Here is a 26,951-nt window from a genome sequence, read left to right as displayed (position 1 = left end):
GTTGTGCATGATAGGCAAAACAGATGTGAAAGATCCTTAATCTCAGCTGTCATCCTTGCGGAGGAGCTGTGCTTGTCTTTCATGTGTTTCATGTAGGTTCTGGGTGTGATGCCCTGATTCTCCATTCTCTGTGCAAGTGGTTTCAGTTTGTGATGCGGCAGTGGTCGGAGAGAGAAAATCCAGCGCTTATCTCACTTGTGCCTTGCACTGCTGGGCTGCTGTGCCCTCAGTGATAACGCGTTTCTGGGGAATGTGCCGTCAGTCCTTGCCGTTAGTGCTGGAGCTCTTCTCAGGTTACAGTTGCTCTTCACGAGTATGAACTTAGAGCACCAGGAAAGTCAAAGATGGGGAACTAATGGTGATGTGTCAGGTTACAGTGGATTACTGACCAGAAATTTTCCATAAGGGAATTTTCTGAGCTCAGACCAATTTATTGGGGTACAAAATTCTGGTGAAGACTTCTGAAGTCTCTGAATGTAAAGCCAGGAACTCTGTGCATGTCTTTTTCTAGATACTGGCAAAATTACATATATTTTCAGCCAAGCAACCTCTCTCAGGAATGTCTGGGCAATTTTTATGTGCCTTATTTGTGTAACTTAACTATATATATATAAGGGTTACAATCTGCTGTATTGTTTATTTGGTTTTGAAAGTTCAGTAATCAAAAGAAATTTACCAGAGAGGGAATTGAAAAAGAGAGATCTTAAGTGACATGCTGAGAATCAGTGTTAACTGGCTCAATGGCAAAATTGTGGCTTTAATGCCTCTGTGTTGAGAACCATCTAGAGCAGTTGTGCCACATCTCTTGTTCAGGACATTTTTTTTCCCCGAAAGCATTAACTTACCACAGAGAGATGGGTGAGGCTACCCTGCTCATAGAAGTGTCGTGAGGGAACTGAATGGTGTTTTGATAAAAGCTTCCCAGAAACCCCTCTCAACTTTTCAGGTGTTGAGATAGCTCATTGATAGCATTCTATTCTTATGTGCCTTTTTTTTTTTTTTTTAATTGACAACTGTCTTTTCAACCAATTATGTTTAAACTGTCTGTCTGTGAAAATGTATTAGCTGAGTCACAATGTCTAAATCTGTAGCGGAATACAAAAGAATTGAGTGAATGTGAAAAACTGCTGTTGCCCTCATCTGAATGACTGGTAGTGATGCTGGAGGTATCCACTGTAGGGGAACCTGAACTGTAGACACTGGGGCTGCATCTCTTTAAGAAGTGCGTGCAACAGCCTATCTACTTGTGCCAGGACCTGTCAGAAGCACCGGGGATCTGACTTATTTTTTTAAGTGTTTATTCTAATTCAGAGCTGGTCTCCAAATTTCCTGCTTTACATCATTAGGACTAACAATTTGCAAAGATCTTCTGTTGAAGGAATTAGAAATAATTCTGCTGCCCCACAGGCTAATATAAATAATTTCAGATGCTTATGATTCTAGGGGAAAATAAAGCTGTTCTCATGAGCCGAAATAGATTGTCCAAAATGTTCAAAAGACTGGAGTTGTTGCCCCTGGTTTCTCCATCACGCTGGCTGTTGTGGTTAATTTTGCTCCAAGAAAACCGATGTCAAGACTTGATGTGTTTTGTTTTGTTTTTTTTCTTTTTCTTTCTGTTCTCTTGGATGCATGGACTTGTTTCATTTCTATCCAGAACACAATTTTGTGTCAGCACGAATGAACATGTAGTTCCTTCAGAAACATTCAAAAATAAAAGTATGACTTCAATTATTCCTAGACACAATATAATGCTGGCTTCACGAATACTTCTGTGGATGTTACAGCCCAGCTCTTGAGATTACAAAGTTGTTTTCAGACATTCTGACATGAAGCAAGCAGGAAAACTTCTGGTGGACAAGGTGTTTCCCCTTTACTTTCTTATTTAGATCCTCTTGATTCAAGGGGTCATTTAGTTTAAAAACTCCCAGCTTTGTGTTGTTTTCATTTTGTTAACTCTTGTTTAGCATCCAAAATAATACTTCCAGTATACAAGTTCAGGGTTTATCTGGTTTCCAGCTTAAAACCCCACCACTCTTTCTGAGAGTAAAGCCTGGGATGGGCGAGCGTGATGGAGAGAAGAAAGGGAAAAAATATGGGGATGTGTCTCTCTTTTGACATTTGAACATGGAAAGAAAACTGTTATTTTGTCATTTTTACTTTAGAACATGTAGTGCAAGCATGGTTTCTGTAGATGTGCGTTCCAGCTATTTCTGGCTTAGCAGGTGTTTTTAGGTTTGGTTTGGTGGTCGTTGTTTGTTTGTTTTTGAATAATACTGTTTGGTTAAAGATCCCAGTCCAACTTGACAAGCTCGGTGAATTCCAAAAACATTTTATTTGTAAGAAGCAGCATCTGCATTTCACAGCAGTTGCTACTGGCAGCAGCCCATTTGCCCAGCATGTGATTTGGTGGCACGGAGGGTGGCCTCAGTGAGTGCCTTTTCCTACTGGGACAGATGGTACAGCGAATTTAATGAAAATTAATTAATAAGGGGGAGGTGACAGACAAGCAGGACTTTGAAGATTGTTTATATTCTAGGTTTTGTCTAACAATCAGAATATTTTGCTGGAGACAGAAGTAAAGGGTTCTAATGAATGAGACTAGGAAAGCAGCAACTAGAAAATATTGATTTATCACAGAATTATGAGTTGACATGTCACCCTGCAGAGGTGCCAAGGCCAAAGCAATGTTTCGGGTACTGTGAAAGGCATGTGTTGGTTTTAAGTATTGCAATCCTGTGTATCCTCAAAGAAATAAAAGCATTGTTTTTCTTTGATCAAATAACCTTTTCTATGGCTTTTATCAGGCAGAGTGAAGGATGATCCTTGTCTTGAAACATGCAAGTTGATCTGTACTTATCTGTGTTCTGGATGATTTCATACCATCCAGCACAAGATGCTGGGCTATCGAAGTCTAAAGCATGTAGTGGTGTGGAGCCTGATGAGCCTGCAGTTCTAGCCATAAAGGTTGGTTGGTGAATGATGACTGGATAGCTGGAAAATGAATGCAAGTGTGTTTATTCACAGAATGGTTGAGGTTGCAAGGGGCCTGTAGAGGTCATTGGGTCCCATCCTGCTGCTCAAGCAGAGCCACCTAGAGCAGGTTATCCATGGCCGTGTTCAGAAGGCTTTTGTTGAGTATCTTCAGTGATGGAGACTCTACAGCCTCCCTGGGCAAACTGTGCTGGTGCTCAGTCACCCTTACAGTAAGGGTTTCCTGATGTTCAGAGACAACCTCTTGTGTTTCGTTTTGTGCCCATTGCTTCTGGGCCTGTCACTGGGCACCACTGAGAAGATCCTGGCTCCATCATCTTTGTATCCTCCCTTCAGGTATTTATGCACATGGGTGAGATTTCCTGAGTCATCTTTTCTCTGTCTTGTCCCTCTCAGATATGAGGGTGGTTGAAGTCCCTTGTGAGGACAAGGGCCTGTAAACGTGGTGCTTGTAGCCTATGAGTTTAGGCATAGGCACTCACCATGTGGCTCCACACTGATGTATGGAACAGGTACATGTCCATCTGATGTTCTTGTCAGTTGTATTGTTTCTGGCATTGAGGGATTTAAGGGAGAATAATTGCCATTCCTTTATTTCCTCCTGCAGCTTCTTTAACTTCTTACCTTCTGTTTCTTGTTGATTTTTAATTCCCTTTATTTGTTTTAATTTTCCCTGTGTAGGAGGGATGAGGACCAGAAGAACTCCATCACCATCTTCTTTTGTACTGCACTTCAAAATCTTTGCACATCAAACTACGTGTCATCCTGTGAGTATCTCACAAGGTAATTATATTTGGGTTTTGTTTGAAGTCTGGTGCATGATGTAATCTGCCAGTTACGTCCCTCATGAGTAAGGAAAAAAAAATGCAGAGCTGTGAGTGAAGCGTTCTGTAGAGAAATCTGGCAGGCTGTGCAGAAACAGGACCATTGTGATCTTGTGCTATACAGGGGCTCTCCTCCTGATACTTCTTCCCTTGGAAAGGAAAATTCAGCTGTGTGCTACCTTCAGTATAACGGAGTTCCTAGGCTATGGCTGTGTAAGACAACCTGTGTGCTGACAGCTGCTGGCAGTTCCTTAGGATGGAAAAATCATATGGCAAACTGTAATTAAGAGGTCTCTCTTCCCTCCTGCTCTCTTCAGAAGCGTATTTGTCATGTCCCAAATGAATGTGAAGTGCCTCAACTTCCACTAATAAACCTAGGTGGAGTTTTGGCTCTATTTATTGAAGGAAGTCTCTCCTTTCTGCTTGGCCGGAAATGTTTTGTTTGCTGCCTCATTCCGTATATGTTTGCAGTCCTGTAATATTTTATCCACTGTTTGGGTTAAGTATGAAACATATCAGTGTAAAGCTGAGCAGTTTGTAGTTCGGTATTACGTGGGTCTTTTTCTATTCTTTTGAAGTATGCCTGACTTTGAGAAATGAATCTCACCAAAATGATTTAATTCATCTGAGCCTTGTTTTCAGAACAATAATGGTGCAGCTTCCGAAGCACAGCGAAGTGTCTTTTAACCATGTCAGCAATCCAGTGAAGGACTCACTGAAGGAAACTGCTTCAAATCCTGGCTTCATGCAAATTAGGAAGTTTGAACAAGGAAAAGATGTATAGGTGAGTTCAGATCTTCAAATTGCCCCAAAATACCTTTTGTTCTAGATTAGTTTACCCAGGACTAAAACCTTGCTCTGCTTTTTATTTTTGCTTAAACTAATGTGTCAGCAGAAGGTGTGGTTAAGTGTACACAGGTGGCTTTCAGACAGTTCCAAGTACATTCAACCCATGGCTCTCTGGTACTGTTTTCTGACCAGGAGAAGAGTTCTCTTATTTCTTTTCAAAAATAGACTTGAATGTGGTGGAACTCTTGTGGGGAAAGTGTACTCTATGGCTTCAATGCAGTCCAGGTGCCAGTGCTTGTCAATTTACAGTTTGCCAGTGCCTGAGACATTACCTGTTTCAGGAAGACAACTAGAATACCATAGAGAGATTCCTACATTGCATTATCAAGGCTCTCACGCTGCTTTTAAGTTTCAGCACCAACACTGACAGTTTCCTTGCAGACTCTCTCTGCACTCCATAAGTAATTAAGCAGATTGTGGAGTACAGTGATGTGATGAAGATAGCAGACAGTCTTGACAAGAGGCTTGGGGATCAGGACTGAGCAAGGCTCAAGCTAGCTGAAATTTATATTCCAGTACCATTACTCCTAATTCTCCTAGCCCCTGACTAGACTTCTGACACCCAAACAGGTGTTGTGATTTGCCTTCAGGCCTGAAGGAGGAAAAAAATAAAAAATTTTCCTTTTTTTTTTTTTTAAAAAAAAGCCATATGGATGTTCTCTAGGGCGTAATTCAGAAATATACTGTTTCTATTATTCCATTGAAGCTGAGGCCAACAATTCATGATGCTCCAAAATTCTCTAGGTACAAGTTGTTCACACATCACTACTAGAATCAGTGTAGAAAAGCCGTTTTGAAGTACCACTGCTACTGTGAGTCTGTGACTCTAAATGAGGTGTCTCAGAAGTCAATGCTGGCTTTAGCAGCCTCCTGTGCTTCTCCTTGGCCAGTCAAACCTCTGTGGCTATTGTTCTGCCCGAACATCAGAGGCTCAGTCTGGTGCTTCTGGTTGATTTCTCCCTGCAGTACTGCAGGTTGATGTAGGACTATACAAGCAGGCTAGACAAAGACCTGTGTCTTCTGTGAAGCAAAGCTTTGACAACACCCATTTTAAAAGGTCTTAAGCTGGTTTCTGTGATATCTCAGGCCTGATTGCATGCTAGTAGAAGACTATAATTGTTCTTTGTTCTCTTCTAGTTTTGCAAAGACTAAACTAGATGTCACTTCTAACTTTCACATACATCACAGGATACTTACTGACCTATACTGAAAAGAACTGGACAGTATTTTCCTAAAGAAACAGTATCCCTGTAGTCCAGTATACAGACATAATGTGCCTGTATTCATATTGCTTATGAATGAGAGCATAATTTATTAATAGTGTAGTTAGTTACTGCTTTTAATATAAAGGTATGACAATTTCACAGGGTCAGTGACAGTTCATACGAATTGGTTTGCAGTTGGGACTTTTTCTAGTCAAGGACAGGAGTTTACATGGTGAGGAATTTAATATGCATCATAATATGCAAATTGCAGGCATCATAACAGTCTGACTGATGATAACATAAAAATAAAGCAAATAGAATTATTTTCTGCTTGAATTGCCTGGAACTGATTTAATTTTTCTTAAATATCTCTAGATCCAGTCCTCTGTTAGGGTGAAATTCATTAATGTTTATGGAAAGCATAAATAATCCTTCAGCTGAAATAGATGCAATCTGTGTCCAAATGCTTCTTACAGATGCCAAAAAAAGGGATCTTCATGTAAATTTGAGTTGAATTCCAAAACGTTTAAGATTACAGAACTGTAGGTAAAGTATCTCTCCTCCCTTTTAATCAAATCAAATTCAAGCAAGGAATTCTTGCTTTACCACAGCATTGTAGGGAAAATGACCAATTTTTAAGAGATTACAAAGAAATATTTACTGATTGGTCTTTTAGAATTGTAACAAAATAGAGTAGAATTACTTTGTTGTCTTCCACAACTAACTTCATCTAAGAGAACTTCTATATAGTTTACAACAATAGATTAATTTTTAACTCTTCATTTGAAGGAAATTAAGAGCTTTTATAAGTTTCACAGACTAAAACATAAATACTCAAGTCTTTAATTTGCAATATTTGTTTCAGCAACTCTTACTTTAAAATGAGAACTGAAATGTCTTCGAAAAAGACAACTCTGTGAGAGAGCCACATTTAAAATGTGTTAAGAAATATTAGTTTTATTTAACCAGTTTTCACAGCTGAATATTTATTCTATAAAAACTTTACAGATTGTACAGTTTATATATAGTTCAAACTACTAGAACAAAAAAGTAGGTCCCACAGATGCAAAAATACTGTACCAATCCAAGGTAAAGGCAGATTTACACACTGTACAGCTCTTCACTGGGAAGGGGAGGTGGGTCAGTTCCAAGTAAAAACTTCAAAACTGTACAAAAATAAGGTTTGTTTTCTTTTTCATTCTTCACAATACATTCAATAAAATTGCAAGCACAGATACCCAAGTAGTAGTAGATATCTGCAGTCAGGAATCAATAACCACTCCTGAAAGGAATGCAAAATAGGTCTATTTACACAGGGCACTCTTTTACACCATACCATATATAGTGTATATTTAAAATAATAAAAAAGCATAGACAGAGAACATTAAACATCTAATATAAGGTAGTTTTTTTTTTTTAAAAAGGAGTTTTGTTTTGTTTTGTTTTTTTTTTTTTTTACTTAATAGTGTGCCAAAAGAATTTTAACTTATTAAATAATATATTCTAAGTGAACCTAAAATTTATGAACATAAAATGCATTTTTGGTGTGATACATCAATTAAACCAGCAAACAGGAAAAAAAAAAGAACCGAAAAGGAAACCCAAACTGTATATAAAGTAGTATTCTCACCCAGCAACAGAAGCACTTATATAGTTAAAAAAAAAAAAAAAAAATAAAACAAAAAACCCAGAGAGACTATTTAAGAACCCACTAAAGCTAACTTATAACTTAGGATATTCATACACAAGATATTCAGTGATTCACTAATACTGCAAAAGAAGCTGCTTTTTTTTTTTTTTTCCTTCTCCCTTCCAATTCCCTCCCACTTCCCCTCATTCCCCTTCCCCAAGGGACAGTGGTTTCTTCATGCTAACTGGGTAAGAATTAAACATATTCCTGCCCCCTTCCTCCCACCCTTCTATACCTCTCCCCAAGAAAGGCCAGAGTGTTTTCTTAGCATTAATCCTGAGCATACTCTCTCTGGGGGTATTTCTGTGATTTAATCTTAACAAGGTTTAATTCCCCGACATCTTAGAATGTTCCATTACTTGAGGTATTTCAACCTTCTTCTGAGACCATGCCTTGTATCTTAGCTGATTCACTGGGCAGTGAAAGTAAGGGCTGGCTAATACCCGTTTCAATTCTGTATTCTAATGAAAAAGAAAAGCACTATTCCAGACTTCCCTGCCACATAGAAAATAATGCAACACCATTCACTTTTTAATCCATTCTCTATTTGATACAGTACTAGCCAAAGGTAACAGAAACTAGAGCCTTTAAAGAGATGGTTGGTAGTGCACTCTATATTTTTTTTTTAGCTTGTGTGTGTGTGTCTACATAAACACATTCACACACATATTACATTTTTTGTAGATATATATATAAAAGACATATATATATGCACACACATACACTTGTGTGTATGTATATATATCTATATGTAACAATCAGGGAGAAAGGAGTTTTGTTCAAATTTAACTGATACAGTACTTTTAAACCCCTTGACAAAAGGGGAAAGGGGGGTCCACTCCTGTTCCCAAGCTGAGCAAGGGGTGAGTTTATATACTTTTTTTAAATGGGCATATTTTGTTTGCCCTCATGTCCAAGAAATACAATTCCAGTGTCAATGGGCATCTCATCAGAACTCATCAATTTTCTTCTGCAGATATTTTAGCATTGAGTCCATCCCTTGTGCTGAGCCCCAGATTTTCTTCAAGACTTCACACTCCTTTTCATTTGCTTGTTCCAAGTCCACCTTCATGATATTGCGTACTAAAGCTTTGGATTCTTCAAGTACCTAGGCCAAAAACCAGACCAAAACAAAAACCAATCAGAGCCAGGTTAGTATTACATGAGAACTGAGCAACATATGAGCTCTTTCAGGTTTATGTGGACAAATTCTGTGGACAAATTCTGAAGCTGATTGTGATATTAAGTTATAACTTTGAATAATTCAAGATTTCTGCACAGTTCTTAGGGCAACTCTTTACACTGTTGATTAGAATAAGTTGAACTATGTTAAAACCAAAATGTATTGTAAAGAATCCAATGCTGGTTTAATGTTCTTAAACACAATGTACTATGGCATACGATAAAGACGACTCAGCTACAAACTTAAAAAATACTAAAAAAAAAACTAGAGAAAAAAAAAGAACGCATAAGAATGTGTTAAAAGACATCATTGCTATACCAAAACACAGCCCTTGCTTCATGGAAATGGTCTTTCTCAGAAAGGCGTAATTATGTAGTCTAGTAATACTTTGATTAGATTAATAAGAATTTATCTTAAAAATGTTTTGGAATAAAATAAAGGAAACTTACAACTGAATTACATGTGACAAGTTCCTTAATTCGAACCATTACTTCTTGTGTGAATGTTCCTGGCCAAAACACTTGAGAGACGAGTCCTTTGGCACAAGCTTCCTGTGCAGTCAACTTCCTTCCACTGAACAACATTTCATTGGCCTGAAGGGATAAAAAGTTACTTCTGGTATGAAATGTAATGAGACAAAACTCATTAAAGGAAAAATGCTCAAAACAAATAAGGAAAATGCCTGCACTATTTGAAATAGTTTTGTTATAGCTCTTCCACCTTTCAATTAATAAAGAAAAAGACTTGCCTATAGTTAGCTGGCCAGTGTTGTTGACTATACTGCATCACTAGGTAGGAAAATATGGAGGTTGAACTTGAAAATATTTTTGTCATTTCCCATTCATGACTGTTCATTAGCTCTTTCCTGCAGTATTGCTGACTTGATTAACTCTATCTATGGTAATGGGTTATAATGTGTGGCAGATCTGCAAAACAGCAATGAATAAATCAACTTGCCTTTTGTAATGTTAATTGCAACAGTGAAATCTTTGCTAAAAATCTACACTATCTGTGAATTAGGAAGACAACCCAGTTTTGGTAGAAGACCTTCTGGGAGCTGCCCATTCTGGTAGAAAAGAAGAGGTCAATATTTTGCAACAGAGATATTTCTTAGTACTGAATGTGTTTGAAACCTAAATAGATGGTTTATTTTCAGCACTTCTGAAAAGTCTTCAGCAGTATTTAATTTATGATGGAATCATAAATTTGACCTCCAAAACCCACCAAAGTGATCAATTTCTGATCAAAAGAAGAGAAAATAAACATTCCCATGTTATTTAGGAGTTCAATATTGAACTAATAAATCCTTTCAAGAGCTGTCTTAGCCATCTAATAACAAAAAAAAAACCCCAACACCCAAAACACACCAACAAAAACCAACAGTATTTAAAGGATCTCGTACATACCCTGAAGGTACAGAACAGAGTACTACATGCTATGCAATAAGGTGATCTCTAGTTCTGTTAATCTTTTTGAAGTCTACTTCATAGACTTCACTACTTCTTAGCTTCCTGATTAAAGCTTCATCCTACAATCATTTATGCTTAGACTTTAATTCTAGCGTTAGTGGCATTTCTTCTATAGTTAAACTTTGTGTTTGCAGTGACAACTGCACAGAAACAGCCAGTGAAGATCAAGAAGTCAGAGTAATTCTCAACCATGCACGCAAAAAATATGATAAAGCCATCAATGGACTCTTGAAATATGGGAAATAAGGTGGTTATAAAATGCCCAAACCTAACAGGTATAGCATTTCTGAGGACAAAATTCAGAGTTCTTGAATGTTTTCTAATACTGGAAATTTTTAGTAATTATTACAACAGCTTTCAGTTAAGTATCTCAAGTTATCTAATTACTGTAGGTAATGGTCCTAGTATTACCATTGTACACATGAAGACATTTGAAAACTCCAAAGTCTATTACTTGACCCTTTGTAATGAAATACGAAGTCTGCGTTCTGCTTGCAGTTTGGTTGGTGACTACCGGTCTAAGGGGCATGTAAAGAAAGAGATGTTTCCTAGGATCTTCTACATACAATTTTCAATCAGCACAGTAAGTTAATGTATGTGAATCACAACTTTCCATATTAGTTTAAAAAAAAAAGTCTCAGACTAAAGGTATAAATTTCACCTCCTGTGAAAGTGAAATGAAATATACAAGGTTCACTAACTGTGACATCTATACCTTCTAATTTTCCAGATTTTATGTGAATAATACTAACCTGAAATAGTAGCCAAAAAAAAAAATCAGTAATATAGACAAGTTGGTCTAAAACCAGAAATCATTTTCCTAAGGAGATATGGAAAAAAAATATTCTGACTTTGCTAAATGCCAGTTACATTGACTTCATGTGTTAAGTTTCTTTTAAAGTTATTTTGGAAGATTTTCAAGTCAGCTGGTCAGGTCTATGTATTCTTCATACGTATCTTTGGCAACAAGGATAAAAGGCAACAAGGATAAAAACAAGTGCTAGAAAACCTTTACAATATTTTCTAAAACTCAGTAGCAACTGCTGAGTTCTCCTGAACTTCAAAACCCACCAGTGATCATGGTGCATTTATCTGATTTCTGCCAGCTGTACCACAGCATTAGCAGACAACCTCATATGAAATGAGCACTCCCATTAGTGTTCTCCATTGACAGGTTTTGAAGGGGAATGTGTTGCTCTGACATCTTTGCTTTTGATCTCTACCCAGTGTATGCTGGAGACCCACTGCTAAACAAGTTTTAATCCATAATCATGCCACGGAAACTAACACACTTGATGGTTACTTTCCAAGAAATACAATACAGCAAAAGAGATTAAGATCATAAAAATATTTCATTAGTATAAGGTCCTCTTATATTAATTTTTCAGTCAGTCTGCCTTTCTCCTTCCACAGAGCAACATCCCAGGGACATCCTCTAGTCTCCCTTTTGCAGCCAGCGCTTTGAGGCTCACAGGCACCAGCTACCACGGAGCATCTCGGTTCTTGCGCTGGGATCAGGAGGCAGCTGGTCTCTAACATCAGAGACCTCGCCTGTGATGTGGACTGCAGGCACTATGGAAATGTGTACCCCTCACGATTGACAGAAAAGTATAAGAAATAAAGCCAAGCATACTGGAGACCGACAGGGAAACCCAGTGTGTGGCTCCTGTGCTTTATATCAAGGACCAGAAAACCAGACTAAGAACTCCACGGCAGACACACAGACATCACCTTCATCTCTACTATAGATTATTTTCAAAACAAAAAGGCTGAGTTTAAGAATATTTCTAAAATTCTTGGTGTCCCTGGTACAGTATCAGTTTTTAATCTGAAGGTCTGGGCTTCAGATTTCCTGTGATACTGACCTCCGTTGAACACGTCCTGTGAAAAACACCACTCCATGCCAGACCTGCTCACCAGCCAAGACCAACCCAGTAGGGAAGATATTTCAAACAATCTTATAATTAGGTACTTTTACATAACTGCTGAAAATAAAAAGAATGCACTGAATCCGACTTACAAGAGTTAAGAGTGCGACTAATATTGCTGAATTAATACATTTGTAGCAGATATTAGGATGTATAACAGAAGACTTAGTTCTTTCTGTTGTATGATATTTTTTCTCCCCAAAATGTTTCTCAGCTCACTCATACCATCTCTTCTTTCTGCCCTGTTATAGATAGAAAGCATGTACTTTATAAAAAAATTCTGTATGTATTCTGAATATATTTCATGAAATTTGCCGATTAAAGTCCAGTTTTGTCCCATACAGCATGGACATTGCAATACTGCAGAGGATCAGGTGTAGGAGTAGAAAAGAGTAGACTTTTTTTTTTTTCCTTTTGCACTGAATATTATGGAATTCTTATCACTGGAAGTTTCAAATTTAAATCTTTATGTTTAAAAACAAAAGCATTCTCAAACACACATGAAAACATACTAGGGGAAGAGCTTCTCGTGTTTTTTGTACAACTTCTAAAGAAACAAAAAGTAACAACCACAAGTCTCTAAAGGACAGGGATGGATGGAATGGATGGATGAATGGATGGATGGCCAAATAAAAAGGGAAAGGAACAATCAGTAGTTTGAAACATGTCGAGATATTAAAGATACTCTTAGAACTGTTAATCTATTCCAGTTACCTTTTCTGTTCCCTTCCAATAACTAAATCCAGACATCACACAATTAGTCCGTTCAAACTGATGTTTTTAATATATTGAAATATGTAATTTTAAAAATCAATAAAAATTTGCTTTCATAATAAACAGCAATTTAGGAAAACCAGGTGTAGCTACAAGCACTTGTTTCGTACTGTTACTGTTCAAATTGGGGTGGGAAGTCTAACAGCTTCTAAAGAACACAGCATAAAAATCGTAAGCAACATGAAAATCATGTAGGTAAGAGATTTTTAAATGGCTTTTTGTTACATTTGATTATTTTATCTAGTTGGAAAGCAAGAAAAGGGATACTAAGTGACACATGGCTTATGTTTTCAGCATTGCAAAGTGTTACAATACTTTACTTATTTTTTTTTTTCAGTCCATCAATGCTGTAAATCAAGTGCAAGATAAAATCCTTCACAAAGGTGATTTGGACTGAGTATTTATTGCATAATACACTAATGTCAAACTCCAGCAAAGATCTACAAAGCGAGGAAGTTCGACTCGACTTCTTGAGACCTGGTGCATGACAGCTGAATCGCTTATTTAGCATAGTAACACAAGAGCGCTAATAGCTGGTGACACAGTGCCCTACTGCATAACAACAGAGTGCAGACTGGCACTTTCTCTGCTACACCGAAGTGGTGCTGCATGCAAGACACTGTTGGCTGGTCCTCACGATGCGTCAGCAGGGAAGGTATGTCCTGGTATGCAGGACATAACCCTTCTGTCACTGCCAGGGTTAAGGGTGGCTATGACTTGGGATTAGGCCCCGTGCCTGCTTCCTGTGCTGTGCACACAAGCAAAGACTAGTTCGTAACAGCATGGAGCAGAGTAGTTAAAAATACGCATTTCTCATGAAAGGTTTTAATGAGAGAAATTAAAATCAAAGACAACACATCAGAGGTAAAAAGTCTTGAAGTCACTCTGGCTAAATTATCACAACTGCATTGTGAAGCTGTCAGCCCCTACGCTGCAAGCTACTTACAGAAGCCAGGCCCATTATCCGAGGGAACGTAAGGGATGAACATCCATCTGGACTTTGTCCAAAAGTAGTGTATGGTGTCTGAAACCAAGCCTTCTCGTTAGCCCAAACCACGTCACACAGAGGCAATATAGATGCTCCAAGTCCAATGGCTGGGCCGTTTACTGCTACAATGATAGGCTTCTTAAATTGAATAAAAGTATTCACAAAATTCCTGAAGAGAAACAGAAACATGTGCTCACTACATATATAGAGAGAGTAAAACATACCAGCCCTTGAAAACTCAGTAATAATTCATCTCCACAGTAACATCACTTTCAAAACCAACCTGACAACCTTCCCTGATGAGGTGGTTAGCTTGGTGGATAAGGGGGAGCAGTGGATATTGTCTACCTAGACTTCAGTGTGAGGTTTTCAGCACTGTCTCCTGTAAGACTCTCATAGTCAAGCTGCTGATGCATGAGTTGAATGGACAGTGAGGTGGACTGAAAAATGTCTGAATGGCTGGCCCAGAGGGTGGTGATCAGTGACATGAAGTCTAACTAGAAGCCAGTAATTAGTGGTGCACTCCAGAGCATCAGTGCTGGGTCCAGTTCTGTTCAACAGTTTCATTCATGGCCTGGATGACGGGGCAGAGCGTACCCTTAACAAGTTTGATTACAAAGTTGGGTTGACACACTAAGAGGGTTGTGCTGCCATCAGGAGAAACCTCGACAGGCTGGAGAAATCGGCTTCTAAGAGTGGCCAAATGCACCCAGTTCAGCAGAAAAGAACCTAGGGGTCCTGGTGGACACCAAGTTGAACCTTGAGCCATTAACATGCCCTTGTGGCAAAGGCAGCTAACGGTATCCTAGCCTGCATTAGAAAAAGTGTTGCCAGCAGGTCAAGGGAGGTGATCTTTCCCCTCTGCTCAGCACTGGTGTCCAGTTATGGGCTCCCCAGTGAAAGAGAGATGTGGAGTTACCCAAGATGGCCTAGCAAAGGGCCACCAAGATAACTAAGGGACTGAAGTATCTCTCATGAGAGGAAAGGCTGAGAGAACTGGGACTATTAAGCCTGGAGAAAAGGCAGCTCAGGGGATCTCATCAATGTGTTTAAATACCTGAAGGGAGGGTGCAAAGAGGGTGAAGCCAGGCTCTTCTCAGTGGTGCCCAATGACAGGGCCAGAGGCAATGGGCACAAACTGAAACACAGTAGGTTCCCTCTGAACCTCAGGAAACATGTTCTTACTGTCAGGGTGACTGAACAGGCAGCCAGCAAGGCTGTCGACTCTCAATCCTTGGAGATACTAAAAAACCCTGCCTCAACATGGTTCCAGGCAATCTGTTCTAAGTCCCCCTGCCTGAGCAAGGGCATGTTGAACAAGATAAGCTTTAAAAGGTCCCTTCCAACCTCAACCATCTCTGATTCTCTGAAAGCCTTGCAGTTCTCCCAGTCCAAAGCAGCACAGTAATTGGGCAGGTGTGGATTTAATGCCCCTCCTACAGGCACTATATGGTGCTTGTGCCAAATGCCTCAAAGCCCTCTCTTAGATGAGGCTGTAGTCGTACCTCACCTCTGGGCACCAAAACCATGGTTACAGCTATGCTCGGTCTCCATTGTGTTTATGTATGACATTGGTATAAGGTATCTATCTGTCTGTCTGTCTATCTATCTGTATTTTTAAGTGAATGTATAAGTGAAGATGGGCAAAGCATTACTGAGTTCCCTTAAGGTGTATTTCTGGATTTTTGGGAGACAGCTTAATAATTCAATCAGCCTTTTCAAATCATGAACAAGCCACAAACAGTAAGAGCTCCATTATCACATACCACATGCCTGCGAACATCCACTCATCTCTCTCTCATTTGGTCATAGGTGCTATGCTACTGAGCTACAAATGCATATTCTTATCCTTGTTATCAATGCAAAATGACCACTCATTCCAGTAGGCACAAAGCATGGATGCTTATATGCTTCTGTGTTCTCAAACAGTGAAAGCCTTCAAGAGCTTTGCAGGAAAAAGTAAGCGCATGTGTGTGCACGTACATATGTGTGTGTTTGTACACATGCACTAGACCAAGTAGACTACCAAAACCTCAAAACTGAGGTGCACACATTTCTCAGTTAGTAGCTACCACATATAATGAAGAAGTTTTACTTCATTATTTACTTCATATTTACTTCAAGTACAAGACAAATTATCATTAGAATACAAGCTACAACGTAAAGTTGTCAGCACCTGTAAAGCACTCCTTTGTACTGAATGACAGATGATTTTTCATTTCAGTATTAGATGCTGAAATATGGGATTTTTGACAGCATTTTTTAAAAGGGGATTTAGTGGTTTGCTCTTTATCTGCACTACATGTTTTTGTATTTCCGTGAAACAGGACATTTTTATTACGTTGCATCCATCACTAAAGGTTATCATGCTGCTCCTTAACTCATTCTACTGAACTCAAATAGAGGAATGCAAAAAAAAATTTCTGGAACCATCTTATTCAAGCTGTCATACAAACATCCCATCCAGAGTCTTAGGATAATTTTAATCATGCCTGAATATTCCATAAAGGACTATGTCTAGCATATATATGAAAAATACCAGTATTATATCTGAAGAGGGTGTAAGTGTTTTAAAGTTACCTTTATCCATTTTACTAACAATGAATAATAGGTGACAAATCTTCTGGAAGGGCTTACAGAAAACTAGTGACAGAAGCTCAGTGTTAAGAGCCTCTGTCCTCCAACTACATCTGAAGTCACTGCATGAGTGACTTCTACATCCAAGGCCTGAAAAACTTCCTTTGAAAAGGAGTAACTATTTTCAAGTCTGTAAGTGGACTGTGCCTCCAATGAAGCAGGATTTACGTGCTACAAGGCCTTTTTAAGGGACATGAATATTGATATCAACAACAGAAGATAGGTCTCTGAAGGACTATGGATACTCTGGAGGCACACAAGAGCTAATCCAAGAGCCCAAGCTCTCAAAAATCAGTGTTCAAATGATAAGCTACTTGTTTGAACTGTTAAAACAAGTCTCTAAGATCCGTACTTTTTTCCATATATATTCTAGTTCGCAGTAGTTCAGCTCATTTTGTTTAAACATTAGGTTTGGTACCTAGCATTGGTATGATGTTCACTACTATTAATCTAGTCCTCTAAAATATCCATCATTCCACTGCCATGAATGTGCTCTTAAAGTTAATAATTCAATGCACATTTTGTATTTGTGTGTGTTAAAACAGCCACAGGATTTCAGGAAAACAGATCTAAGTCTTAAAACTGGTTTCAACTGAAGGACTACTACCACACTACCTGTTCTCATAGTTAAATTTTAGTAGAAAAAAGAGTGATGCATGAAATGACAACTCAAATAGAAAAGGACGGGGAGTATAAAGAACTGCTGCACACTATATCACATAACAGGTGAATGTCTGAGATCTGGTTCAATTAGAGGCTTTTAAAATCAAAAAGATAAAACAAGCCAGACTACAGAATAAAGAATACCCACTCAGATGACTGCAGATAATCTTACATACCTAATAGCTTCTGCCATCTTAGTGCTTTCCTTTTTTCTATCATCTGTTAAACGTCGTATAAAATAAATAAAATCAAGACCACAGCAGAAAATGCTACCAACTGCACTGAACAGCACAAGTTTACTGTCATCTGCAGCTGCTGTGTTCAGTGCACTTTGGACTTCCTTCATTACCTGAAAACAAAAAAAAAAAATCATTACAATATTTTTCTTCTATCATTAAAAAGCAGCATACAGTTCTCCTCCCTTCTTCCACCCATGAGATCTCAATCTTCAACATCTTAATTTTTCCTTAGGATCCAACTCAACCATCATATTTGAAACATTAACTTTTTTCATGAACCCAAAATAAGAAAATTTGAGAGAAGTATTAGAAGCTTTGCCTTTCAAAAATGTAATTAGACTAAGATAATGAAATCATTTAGAAAAGATCTATTAAATGTTATCTGTAACTAAAGCACTCATTCAGCATTTCTGTAATTTGGACAGCAGATGGCATATGCAGCCAGACCCTTAATTCAGGCTAAAGCTTGTTTTGAGTTTCACTTCATAAATTGCCCTGTCCTATAAGAGACAGTACATCTACATGTTCAGATAATGTAGTTAAAACTCAACTGACTTACACTTAATGACAGCTGTATGTGTAACATCTTGCAAGCAAGACCTTGAGTCTTGTTTCATGTATGTTTGTGCCTGAATAGCAGGCATAAATGAGGCAGAGACTTAAAACTCCCTCAACACCCTCCCACACCCTCCCAAATCAGAATTGTTCTGACCTCTGGATTTAGTGAATTATTTTCAGATGATTTTGTCGATAGCAAAATGTGTGTGAATCCATCTTGTTTCCTGACAACAATGTCTCTGTACCGGTACGCACTCTCCGTTTGTCTCACGCTGAAGCGTAGCCTTTTATCAAAAGGTTGATCTCTCCTGTCATCAATAAACCTCCGTTTGCTGGCTGTCACTCCTGTTACAGATGTCTGTATGTTGGTTGTACCATTGGCTGCTAATGCTTCCATAAAGGTGGATGTACCTGAAGATAGTTCAAAACAACAAGATACTATTTGTTACATTTATTAGCTCAGCAGTTTCAAAATCTCTATTAGCAAGAAAACACACAAGTCATAGTAAGAACACATACTAAATATGAAACTCGGTACCCTGGAAGTTACTGAAATGTTACAGAAATAGTCACTGTGCAAAGAGCAAAATTAAAGTGACAAAGTTATCAACAAATCAATTTTACAATTGTGAGAAAATACTTTTTAAACAAGCCAAACAGACCAATATATTTAGAAGGAAGGGAAAGGTTTATTTAACCAAAGTTTTGTTTAACCAAAACACTTTACTAGGTTAACACTCTGCTTTCTCCCTTTCCGACGTCTTTTAAGTCATCCAACAGCATCAAGATTGCAAAGATAAAGCAGAAGCCTTTTGTTTCAAATGCCATGAGAAATTAGTATACAAAAGAAAATGACACCTACTATAAGCCAAATAAAGAACCTGATTGACAAGATCATATAAAGTGTAATAGTCTTTAAAAGAGAATGGAAATGAAGAAATACAGACTATACTTCTGTGACAAACAAGACCCATGCAGTGATGGATATTTTAATGAATTCATAGACAATGAGATATTTCTCAAGTCTAAACAATTTTTGCTATTAGAACAGGCAAACAGAGCATTATGTCTTTCTGGTCTTGTTCCCAGTCACTTGAATAGACAGAATTTGAAGACATGCAAGTAAACAGGTCATTCCTCATGACACAGAAAGGACAGGTTTTTCTGTATTCCACATTGGAAACATAATAACAAATGACTAACATAAGAGAAAATAAGATAACATCTTGGATCTATACTCTATCTGCATCTTAAAACCACCATGTAAAATTTCCATAAAATTTGTCAGAGTAAAGCAATAGAATATGCATAGGGGAAGGAGACAGTAGGGTTAAAAATGTTGGAAAAACATGTTACAGGCCAAGACAGGAAAGTTTTGAAAGCCTTTTCCTGGAAACTGAGGTCTGAGACTTTGTTAAAGTCCACTGGAACCCACAGTCCTTATCTCAAACAAGTACTTCAGAACGACAGAGAATCATAGTTGTTTTGGTTGGAAAAGAACTTTTAAGATCACTGAGTCCAATCATTAACCTAACACTGTCAAGTCCACCTCTAAACCATGTCCCTAACAACCTCATCTCTATGCCTTTGAAACATTCCCAGGGATGGTGACTCCACCACTTCCTGGGCAGCCTGTTCCAATGCCTGACAACCCTTTCCATGAAGAAATGTTTCCTTATATCCAATCTGAACCTCCCCTGGCACAACTTGAGGCCATTTCCTCTCATCCTATCATTTGCTACTTGGGAGAAGAGACCAACATCCTCCATGCTACAACCTCCTTTCAAGGAGTTGTAGACAGTGATCAGGTCTCCCCCTCAGCCTCCTCCAGGCTAAACAACCATGAGTATGATGTCTTAAAAACTACAGTTAAACCATGTATAAATAAGTTATTAATTAAATGTCATTGATAAGTCTTGCTTAATTTGTCGTTATAGTTTCTGAAGAAGCTATATTTTTAAAGTTCTAAAAATAGGCAATGCTATGATTTTTTTTTTTTTTTTTACAAGAGATTTCAAAATATTTGATTTTAAACCTATTATGATTAGTTAGGGAAGTTGTCCATCAAAGGAGCTACAACATAATAAGGTTTTATTTTACCTTTAAAAGTCTTTCTTGCTGTATTAGTGATTTAATGCTCTTTCCATATCGCTTTTTGTAAAGACGTTAAAACTCAAGATTTTTCAATTTTTTTAAAAGAAGAAATTGAATTCAGTTTCTGTTCAGTCTCAGAGAAAGAGATGAATAAAATGAAATAAAAAAATTAATATATTGTCACAGAAGCTTTGCATTTATTCCTAAATTTTTCACAGCTTATTTAATACTTTTTTCATTTCAGCAGAATAAATAAAAATTTGATTCATACCAAATATGAAATTGATGAGGGGTGCTTTCAATACTTTTCCCTTTTAAAGCACACTATGCTGATTACATTCCTTTAAAAAAATTCCCTTCAAAGGGAATTTGCAGCAAGACCGTTGTTTCACATTATTTCATTAGGAACACATTATGGTATCACTGGCTGCAATAGTTTGGTTTTCCATAGGAAAGATAAATTAAAACACTGAGATCACCTCTGATTTCTAAACCCTGACACAAGATTTTGTGGCTTCTGTCCTAACCACAGTGAAAATAGTGGAGAACCAGGAGAGCACAATAGATTGGACTAAACCAAAAAAGAGTCAGTAAACTTGTATAAGAGCTTTGAGCAGACCTTCCCCCACAACTCATACGTCCAAAGATGTACTCAAATACCAGAAAATTACTTTTCAGATAGAAAAGGCAGTGATTATAGACTTTAAGGGAAAACTTTCAGCAAGAGAGACCAAGATATAAACACCACACACCACTTTTCATGCTTATTGAATTGGCAAGAAGCCTTCCTAGTTTTTGTATAAACTCTGTCTGCAATTGTCAATAGTTGCAGCTTCAAACCACAAACAAGGGATAGCTGCAGTTCAGTGGAAGAAGCCTCCTACATCCAATCTTGTAAACACAGTCTTTGGATACTTAGACTGGACTCAAAAACCTGTTGGCTCTAGGAACCGCATCTCTGCACAGGGAGATTTGACCATCTGCTACGGATTAGAAAACAGCACCAACATAGTTAAACTATGTTTGTTAGTGACTGTCACTGTAAGTTTGTGACCTTCTACACCTTGAAGTGTAGGGGGCTCTTTCTTTTGGCATTTGGTCCACAAAAGCAAAGAGAGAACTCAGAGATGTAAAGCTGTACTTCATGCTATATACAAATAGGCAAAGCTGCACCACTGGATGGTCTTGGACACGTGTTGCAGCATATGACAATGAAAAGAAATAGAAAGCGCCAGAGAGAATTAACTGTATTGCCACAGACTTCCTCACATGAAAATTTTGCATTGAGGTTGCTTATTTTCAACTTCATTACAACTACATTTTACAATCCTAAAATATAGATTTCATAACAAACCAAAGGCAGTTCTGCATTTTAATATGTTAATGGCATATCAAAGACAAACAAAACAAAACATCTCCTTTCAAACTGAGCCTTCCAAAACCAATAAGGGCTTTGGAAAAAAAGGACAATTTATCCTGGATATTGTCAACTAATGAGGAACTATATTTGTTTAAGAGGTAAAAGAACAGCTCTTGTAGTTAGCAAAAAAAAAAAAAATCTTACAACTGCAAACTGTTAATTAAGGTAATGTGATCTTCTCAAAAGTGAACACACACTACTACTGCACAAAGCTTCACCACACAGATGCAAAATGAAATTAAGAGGACTACTTGGTTTTGCAGCTGCTGATAAAAACCTGGTAACAGTCATTTTCATGCAGCTGCTGTTAAAGGAGAAAAACAAAACAAAACAAAACAACCAAACAACAACAAAAAAACCCCTAAGATGCTATGGGCAGCAGATAAGATAGGAACTGGTCTGATTCAAAAGAAAGGAAGACACAAAATACACCAGTTGCAAAAGGGGCAGAGCAGCAAAGGTATAATCATCCCCATTCCACTGGCAAAAGACAGAAAAAACCACACCTCTCCAAAGTATGAGTGGGATAACAATTAAAATGCACTATGCCAGACACCTAAACAAACAGAGTTGAAACCAAACCGACACACAACATCACAGCAATCCAAAAGTTACAATCCCAAGCTCATCTCCAAGCTATCCATGCCTCACTCTTACTGTGTCCCAAATTCTGGGGAAGTTCAGTTTGGCACACGCAGCAAGTCTTGAGTACAAACACTCCCCTCCCTGCAGCTACACGGGGGACACATCCAAACAGGTGCCCCAAGGATAGCCAAGCCTCTTCTGCACTATTCTGTTTGAGTACACACGTACTAGTCGTGGTACTCTTAATTCAAGGGCTTGTCTGACAGAGAACGCTGTTTCTGAAAGGCTTATGACATATCTAAGGAATGAGCATAAGATGATGGGAGGTATGAATGACGCTGTCTGAATATCTTCCCCAACTCCAGCCACCAGAAACTTAGCAATTCCTAAAATTTGCATGCCCAGAACCATAAGGTGCACCCAAACCATGTAATTAAATCCTTATCCTCTATGAGATTGTCCAAGTTACTTTTGAAACCACTAAGGTTTTGTCTGCCAAAGTATACTTCTGCATCAAGTTCTGCAACTTACAGCTTTACTTTCTTCATTCCTTTCATCAAACCCTTTCTCCTGATTGGTTAGTCCCAATCTTATTTCCCCTTCTTCCAGAAGCCAGCTCAAGCCTGTCATTCTTCTCCATGCCTCTTTTACTAGATCTTGGAACGGGGTCCAAAATGTCACACAAGAGTCAAAATGGGGATTTATAATGTGGCATGTTCAAGCCTAGTCTTTTGTCCTCTACTGCTTTTCCATAACAATTTCTAACTATTTTTTTTAAACTAGCACCAACCAGGTGTTGGCAGCAAACTACCCAAAACAAACCCATTGCCCTTTTCCTGAGCAGTAACATGTAGTCAGGAACCAGTCATTGTCCAGGCATGTTTTTATGTTTTGCTATAGGCATAGTTTGACCTAGAAGTCTCTTTTGTCCCCTCCTCATTATTTGCTACTCATCTACACTTCAAGTAATCTCTCATTTCAAACCCTAAATCACTCAGCATTTTCAGATATGTCTGCAGTGGTCACAAGGAGCTCCAAGGACCCTGACACCTTTCCTATACCCTCACACACCAACCACATCCTCCCCTACACTAAGTGACAAAACGGTTAAGAAGCAGCATCCCGCTTGAATAAGCAAATGAAAAGACACCACCAACAACAATTTCTTGAAGTGTGAACTGTGAAAATAACACTGCAATTGTAACTGATTACAACTCAAGTACTGGAGAGAAAAAATATTATCTGCAAAACTGATAAGGAAAAGAAATTAAACAACAACAACAAAAAAATCAGAGCTAGAAGCAAGCTGTATTTTTTCCAAAGTCCTTTCTATACTTTTACTGCTTTATAGCCCCCTGTATATGTAACTCACAAGACTTCACATCAGTTGTCCAGCACAGGTTGCCTCATGTACCCTTTATGCATACAAAGAGTGCTGTTTTGCTGCATGTTCATATGTACTAGCAAGCTCTGACTCTAATTTTCCAGTCTTAACTCTGCAGTACATCAAATATTTCACACAAGACACCAACCCCAGACAGTGATACCATGATGCAAACATAACATATAATGGCTTCCAGGAATTTTTCCACCACTGCTTCAGCAATTACACAGTAACTATTTCTTAGAATTGCAGTGTATTTGTACAGATGACAGAAATTCAAAAGGAAGGTTCTAAAAAACTATCAAAACCTTACGTGTTCCAAAAAGATACTCTAGATATGTCCCCGTTTTTTGTCCAAATATATGTAGCTAAAGTGCTTACATTTTGGAATCAAACAAAAGTTCCAGCTTCCTTTGAATGTCACTATAAATATTTATATGGAAAAAAAAACCAACAAAAACCAAACAACAAAACAAAATCCAACAAACTGGATTTATTGTACATTTCACCTAAAACACCATTTTGCTCTGTGTTTCAAAAAAAACTGTACAGAAGTTATATGCCATTTATGAAAGAGAAATTTTACACTACCCTATTCCGGAAGGATACAAGTATGGATGAAGAGCACAAACCAGTGCTACCAATAATAATAATAACAACGAGCTGTGCACAGCCCAGCATGAGAAGAGGCATCCCCAAAGACATCCCCAAAGTAGGAGGAGAAAGGGATGCAGAAAGGGTGGTACTTCTTCAAATTACGGGCTGCTGACACCGTAGTACCCTGCCACTGGTGCCACTGGTGCCAAAGCCTCAAAACTCCTACTGTTAGGAAGGGGTATGTGTGCGCACACCGTAACTTTGTATTTTCAAATGAAGTTAATCACTTCTTGATACTGTTTCCAGGAAACAGTTACACAGGAGCCACTAGATGTTCTTCAGCCATCTTCCGTTGCTTTTGCAAATAAGTCACATCTCCATACACAGAGAATGTAGGTTTTAAGCACAGATTGACTGGCAAATTACTGCAGTAATGTACCCTTGGTAACATTTCTCTACTCAATCAGAAGGTTTTCTGTACTGCATCACTTTATATCTTGGCTGCCTATGCCATATTTAGAGTAATATGGTCTATAGTAGCCATTTTTTCCCTCCTTTTTTTTTTTTTTTTGGAGAAAACCTAGTTTTCTCAAATTCTTTGATTACTTACAGCATCAAATACATTTGTAAGTTCATAATGATACTATTAGGAAGACAGCAGCATTACTAGTCACATTGGACTTCAGTAGGTTATAGGCTATTTAATTAATTTTGCTTTTAAATATCTTTCCTTTTGAGACCATAAGCATCCATGTGAAGATAAACTTGTAATGCCAACCAAAAATGCAACTAATTTGAACATAAAATTCTACTATTGAAAGCAGGCAATCAATACAAGAGAAAATGGCATTTCTCCACTCCCAAGTTAAATAGGTTTACCTTAGTCTGACTATTTTAAATCAAATAAGTGGAAATAAAAGGAAGTTTACATACTTTAAGAAGATGGGAATAACAAAATACCAGACCTAACACTTGTTAAGACAATGCCCATAAAAGAAGGATAACATTAATAAGATGTAATTTGGCAACAAATCTCTTAAAATGTCTGCTTTACTACCTTTGAACTGTGCATTTTTATGTGTAAAGTATTAAGTAAATTTCCCATTCATACAGTGGAAAAAAAGTGTCTCCCTTCTAACAATAGCAAGAGGTTTTCCTGATATATTTCCATTCTTAGTATTTCACTGGAAATATAAACACTGCTCAGGTGAGCAGATTATTTTTTTACTTTATCATTGCATCAAGATAAAGTAGGATTGCTCTCTTTGGAGTGACTTTTCTTCCTTTGAATCTATAGTCAGGATACTGCTGACAAAAAGAAAACAGTGCACACGATCATTGTCAACATTTTAGCTATTATTCAAGGTGGCTGTTATGAAAGGAATAATAATAATAATAAATTCCTAAGCGCCTCTGATAATACTCCAGTCAGGAAACTTCAGCCAGATTTCACAGTAGCACAGGCCAAAATGTTTGATAGGGAAGGCAAAGAGTTAACTGTATTTCTTTTTCTCACAAATAACTACAAACAAGAACAACCTTCCCCAGGTTACAGACGCCTTTATAAAGCCTTTTAATGCTGGGAACATTTCATAAGGAAGAACTCTCCTATCTTGATATTCTTGGAGCTGCAGGTTATGATATTGCAGTGTTCATTCAAAATGCTCTCAAATTTGAGCTAAGTAAGGACATCTCTTGGGGCTCATCTCTAGAGGAAAGCTATTACAAAATAGGCTAAAGTTTAAACTTGAAGTATATCCAGCTATTTCACACTAACTCCTAAGGTGAACACATTCTATATTAAGAACACTTCATTGCAATTTAATCCAATCCCCAAAGTGATCTAACAAATGGCTTTCTTTGTGTGGAATAAGAGTGCCCTAATGTAAGGCTGGCCTACAACTGATACTGCCAAAATAGACCCCAGGCAGTTACCTGTACAGATGCAAGTACATACCTGCCATATACACGTGACATAATTCTTGTAAGGACAGCAAAACTTTCTAAAACAACTCAGCTAAATTATGAAAGAGTTCTATATGGATGAGTATATCTTCTTTTTGAAAGCAACATGTCAACAAGTATAGACATTTCATTCTTATCCCATAGATGAGGTTTTAAATACCCGACTATGCAAGGGTTTCATTCACAGCTGTCCACAGAAACATTTGCTACTTCAATGCAGAAAAGCAGTAGGCAAACATGGCAAGAGGACTTTCAGAGGTTCAGGAAACTGATGTGTATATATTGAGCTTTACAGGAGAGTATCTGGAGTGAGCATCCCTGCTGGGAAGAAGCATCTTTGTTTTTACCTGTCTACCTCAGAGGTTCATGTGTTTCCAGCCACTCTCCAACATCCGTTATTAACAGAAGATAGGATATTCATCAACGAGTTCATTAAGAGATGGCCAATGACTAGATTACCTGATCACACACTAGCTAGCAGCAGAGAGGACACCTTCTGCTACACAAGTACAGGCAGCCAAGTGTCCTAACAGGGCCAGCTATACCCTGTTCTGGGTTAGTCTGCAATACATAACACTGCTGGCTGCTACCAAAACACCCAATCTGTCCCACAACAGCACCCCCTTATCAGGAATTACTGACCTGGGCAGAAATTACTGTCTGGGATGGGCAGGGGAAGCGCAAAGGAGGAGTCTCTCGAGTCTTCACTTGTGTCTTTGGGGTAACTCTTAGAGGCGAACGGCACATTCAGAAATGCACATGCCAAGCAGGTTCTTACTTCTGATTCAGAGACACTCAATGCAAAGTAATCTCCACTGAAGAGTCAAGTATTAGAGCCAAGCAGTTTTCTTAAAGACCCTGTTTTTATGCTAAGCACAGGACTGCTATTTACACCACATCTAAAGTCA

The 26,951-nt window shown here is 38.1% G+C and overlaps 1 protein-coding gene across 2 annotated transcripts in view; it reads right to left on the bottom strand.

The window, feature by feature from the left end:
• Nucleotides 1–6,799: 6,799 nt before the first annotated feature.
• CDYL (chromodomain Y like) overlaps nt 6,800–26,951 on the bottom strand; it is a 107,596-nt gene continuing 87,444 nt past the window's right edge. For both annotated transcript variants that reach the window (XM_065829890.2, XM_065829889.2), the window contains 5 exons: nt 18,153–18,409; nt 17,378–17,550; nt 13,860–14,070; nt 9,192–9,335; nt 6,800–8,667 (listed from right to left, as the gene is read on the bottom strand). In XM_065829890.2, coding sequence (XP_065685962.1) covers nt 8,509–8,667; nt 9,192–9,335; nt 13,860–14,070; nt 17,378–17,550; nt 18,153–18,409 — 944 coding nt within the window. In that variant the 3' untranslated portion in view covers nt 6,800–8,508. The remainder of the gene's footprint in view (nt 8,668–9,191; nt 9,336–13,859; nt 14,071–17,377; nt 17,551–18,152; nt 18,410–26,951) is intronic.

Source organism: Patagioenas fasciata, chromosome 2 (genome assembly GCF_037038585.1).
Source record: "Patagioenas fasciata isolate bPatFas1 chromosome 2, bPatFas1.hap1, whole genome shotgun sequence".
Lineage (NCBI taxonomy): Eukaryota > Metazoa > Chordata > Aves > Columbiformes > Columbidae > Patagioenas > Patagioenas fasciata.
The sequence above is the reverse complement of the archived record's forward strand: the minus strand, read 5'-3'. Positions and strand labels throughout refer to the sequence as shown.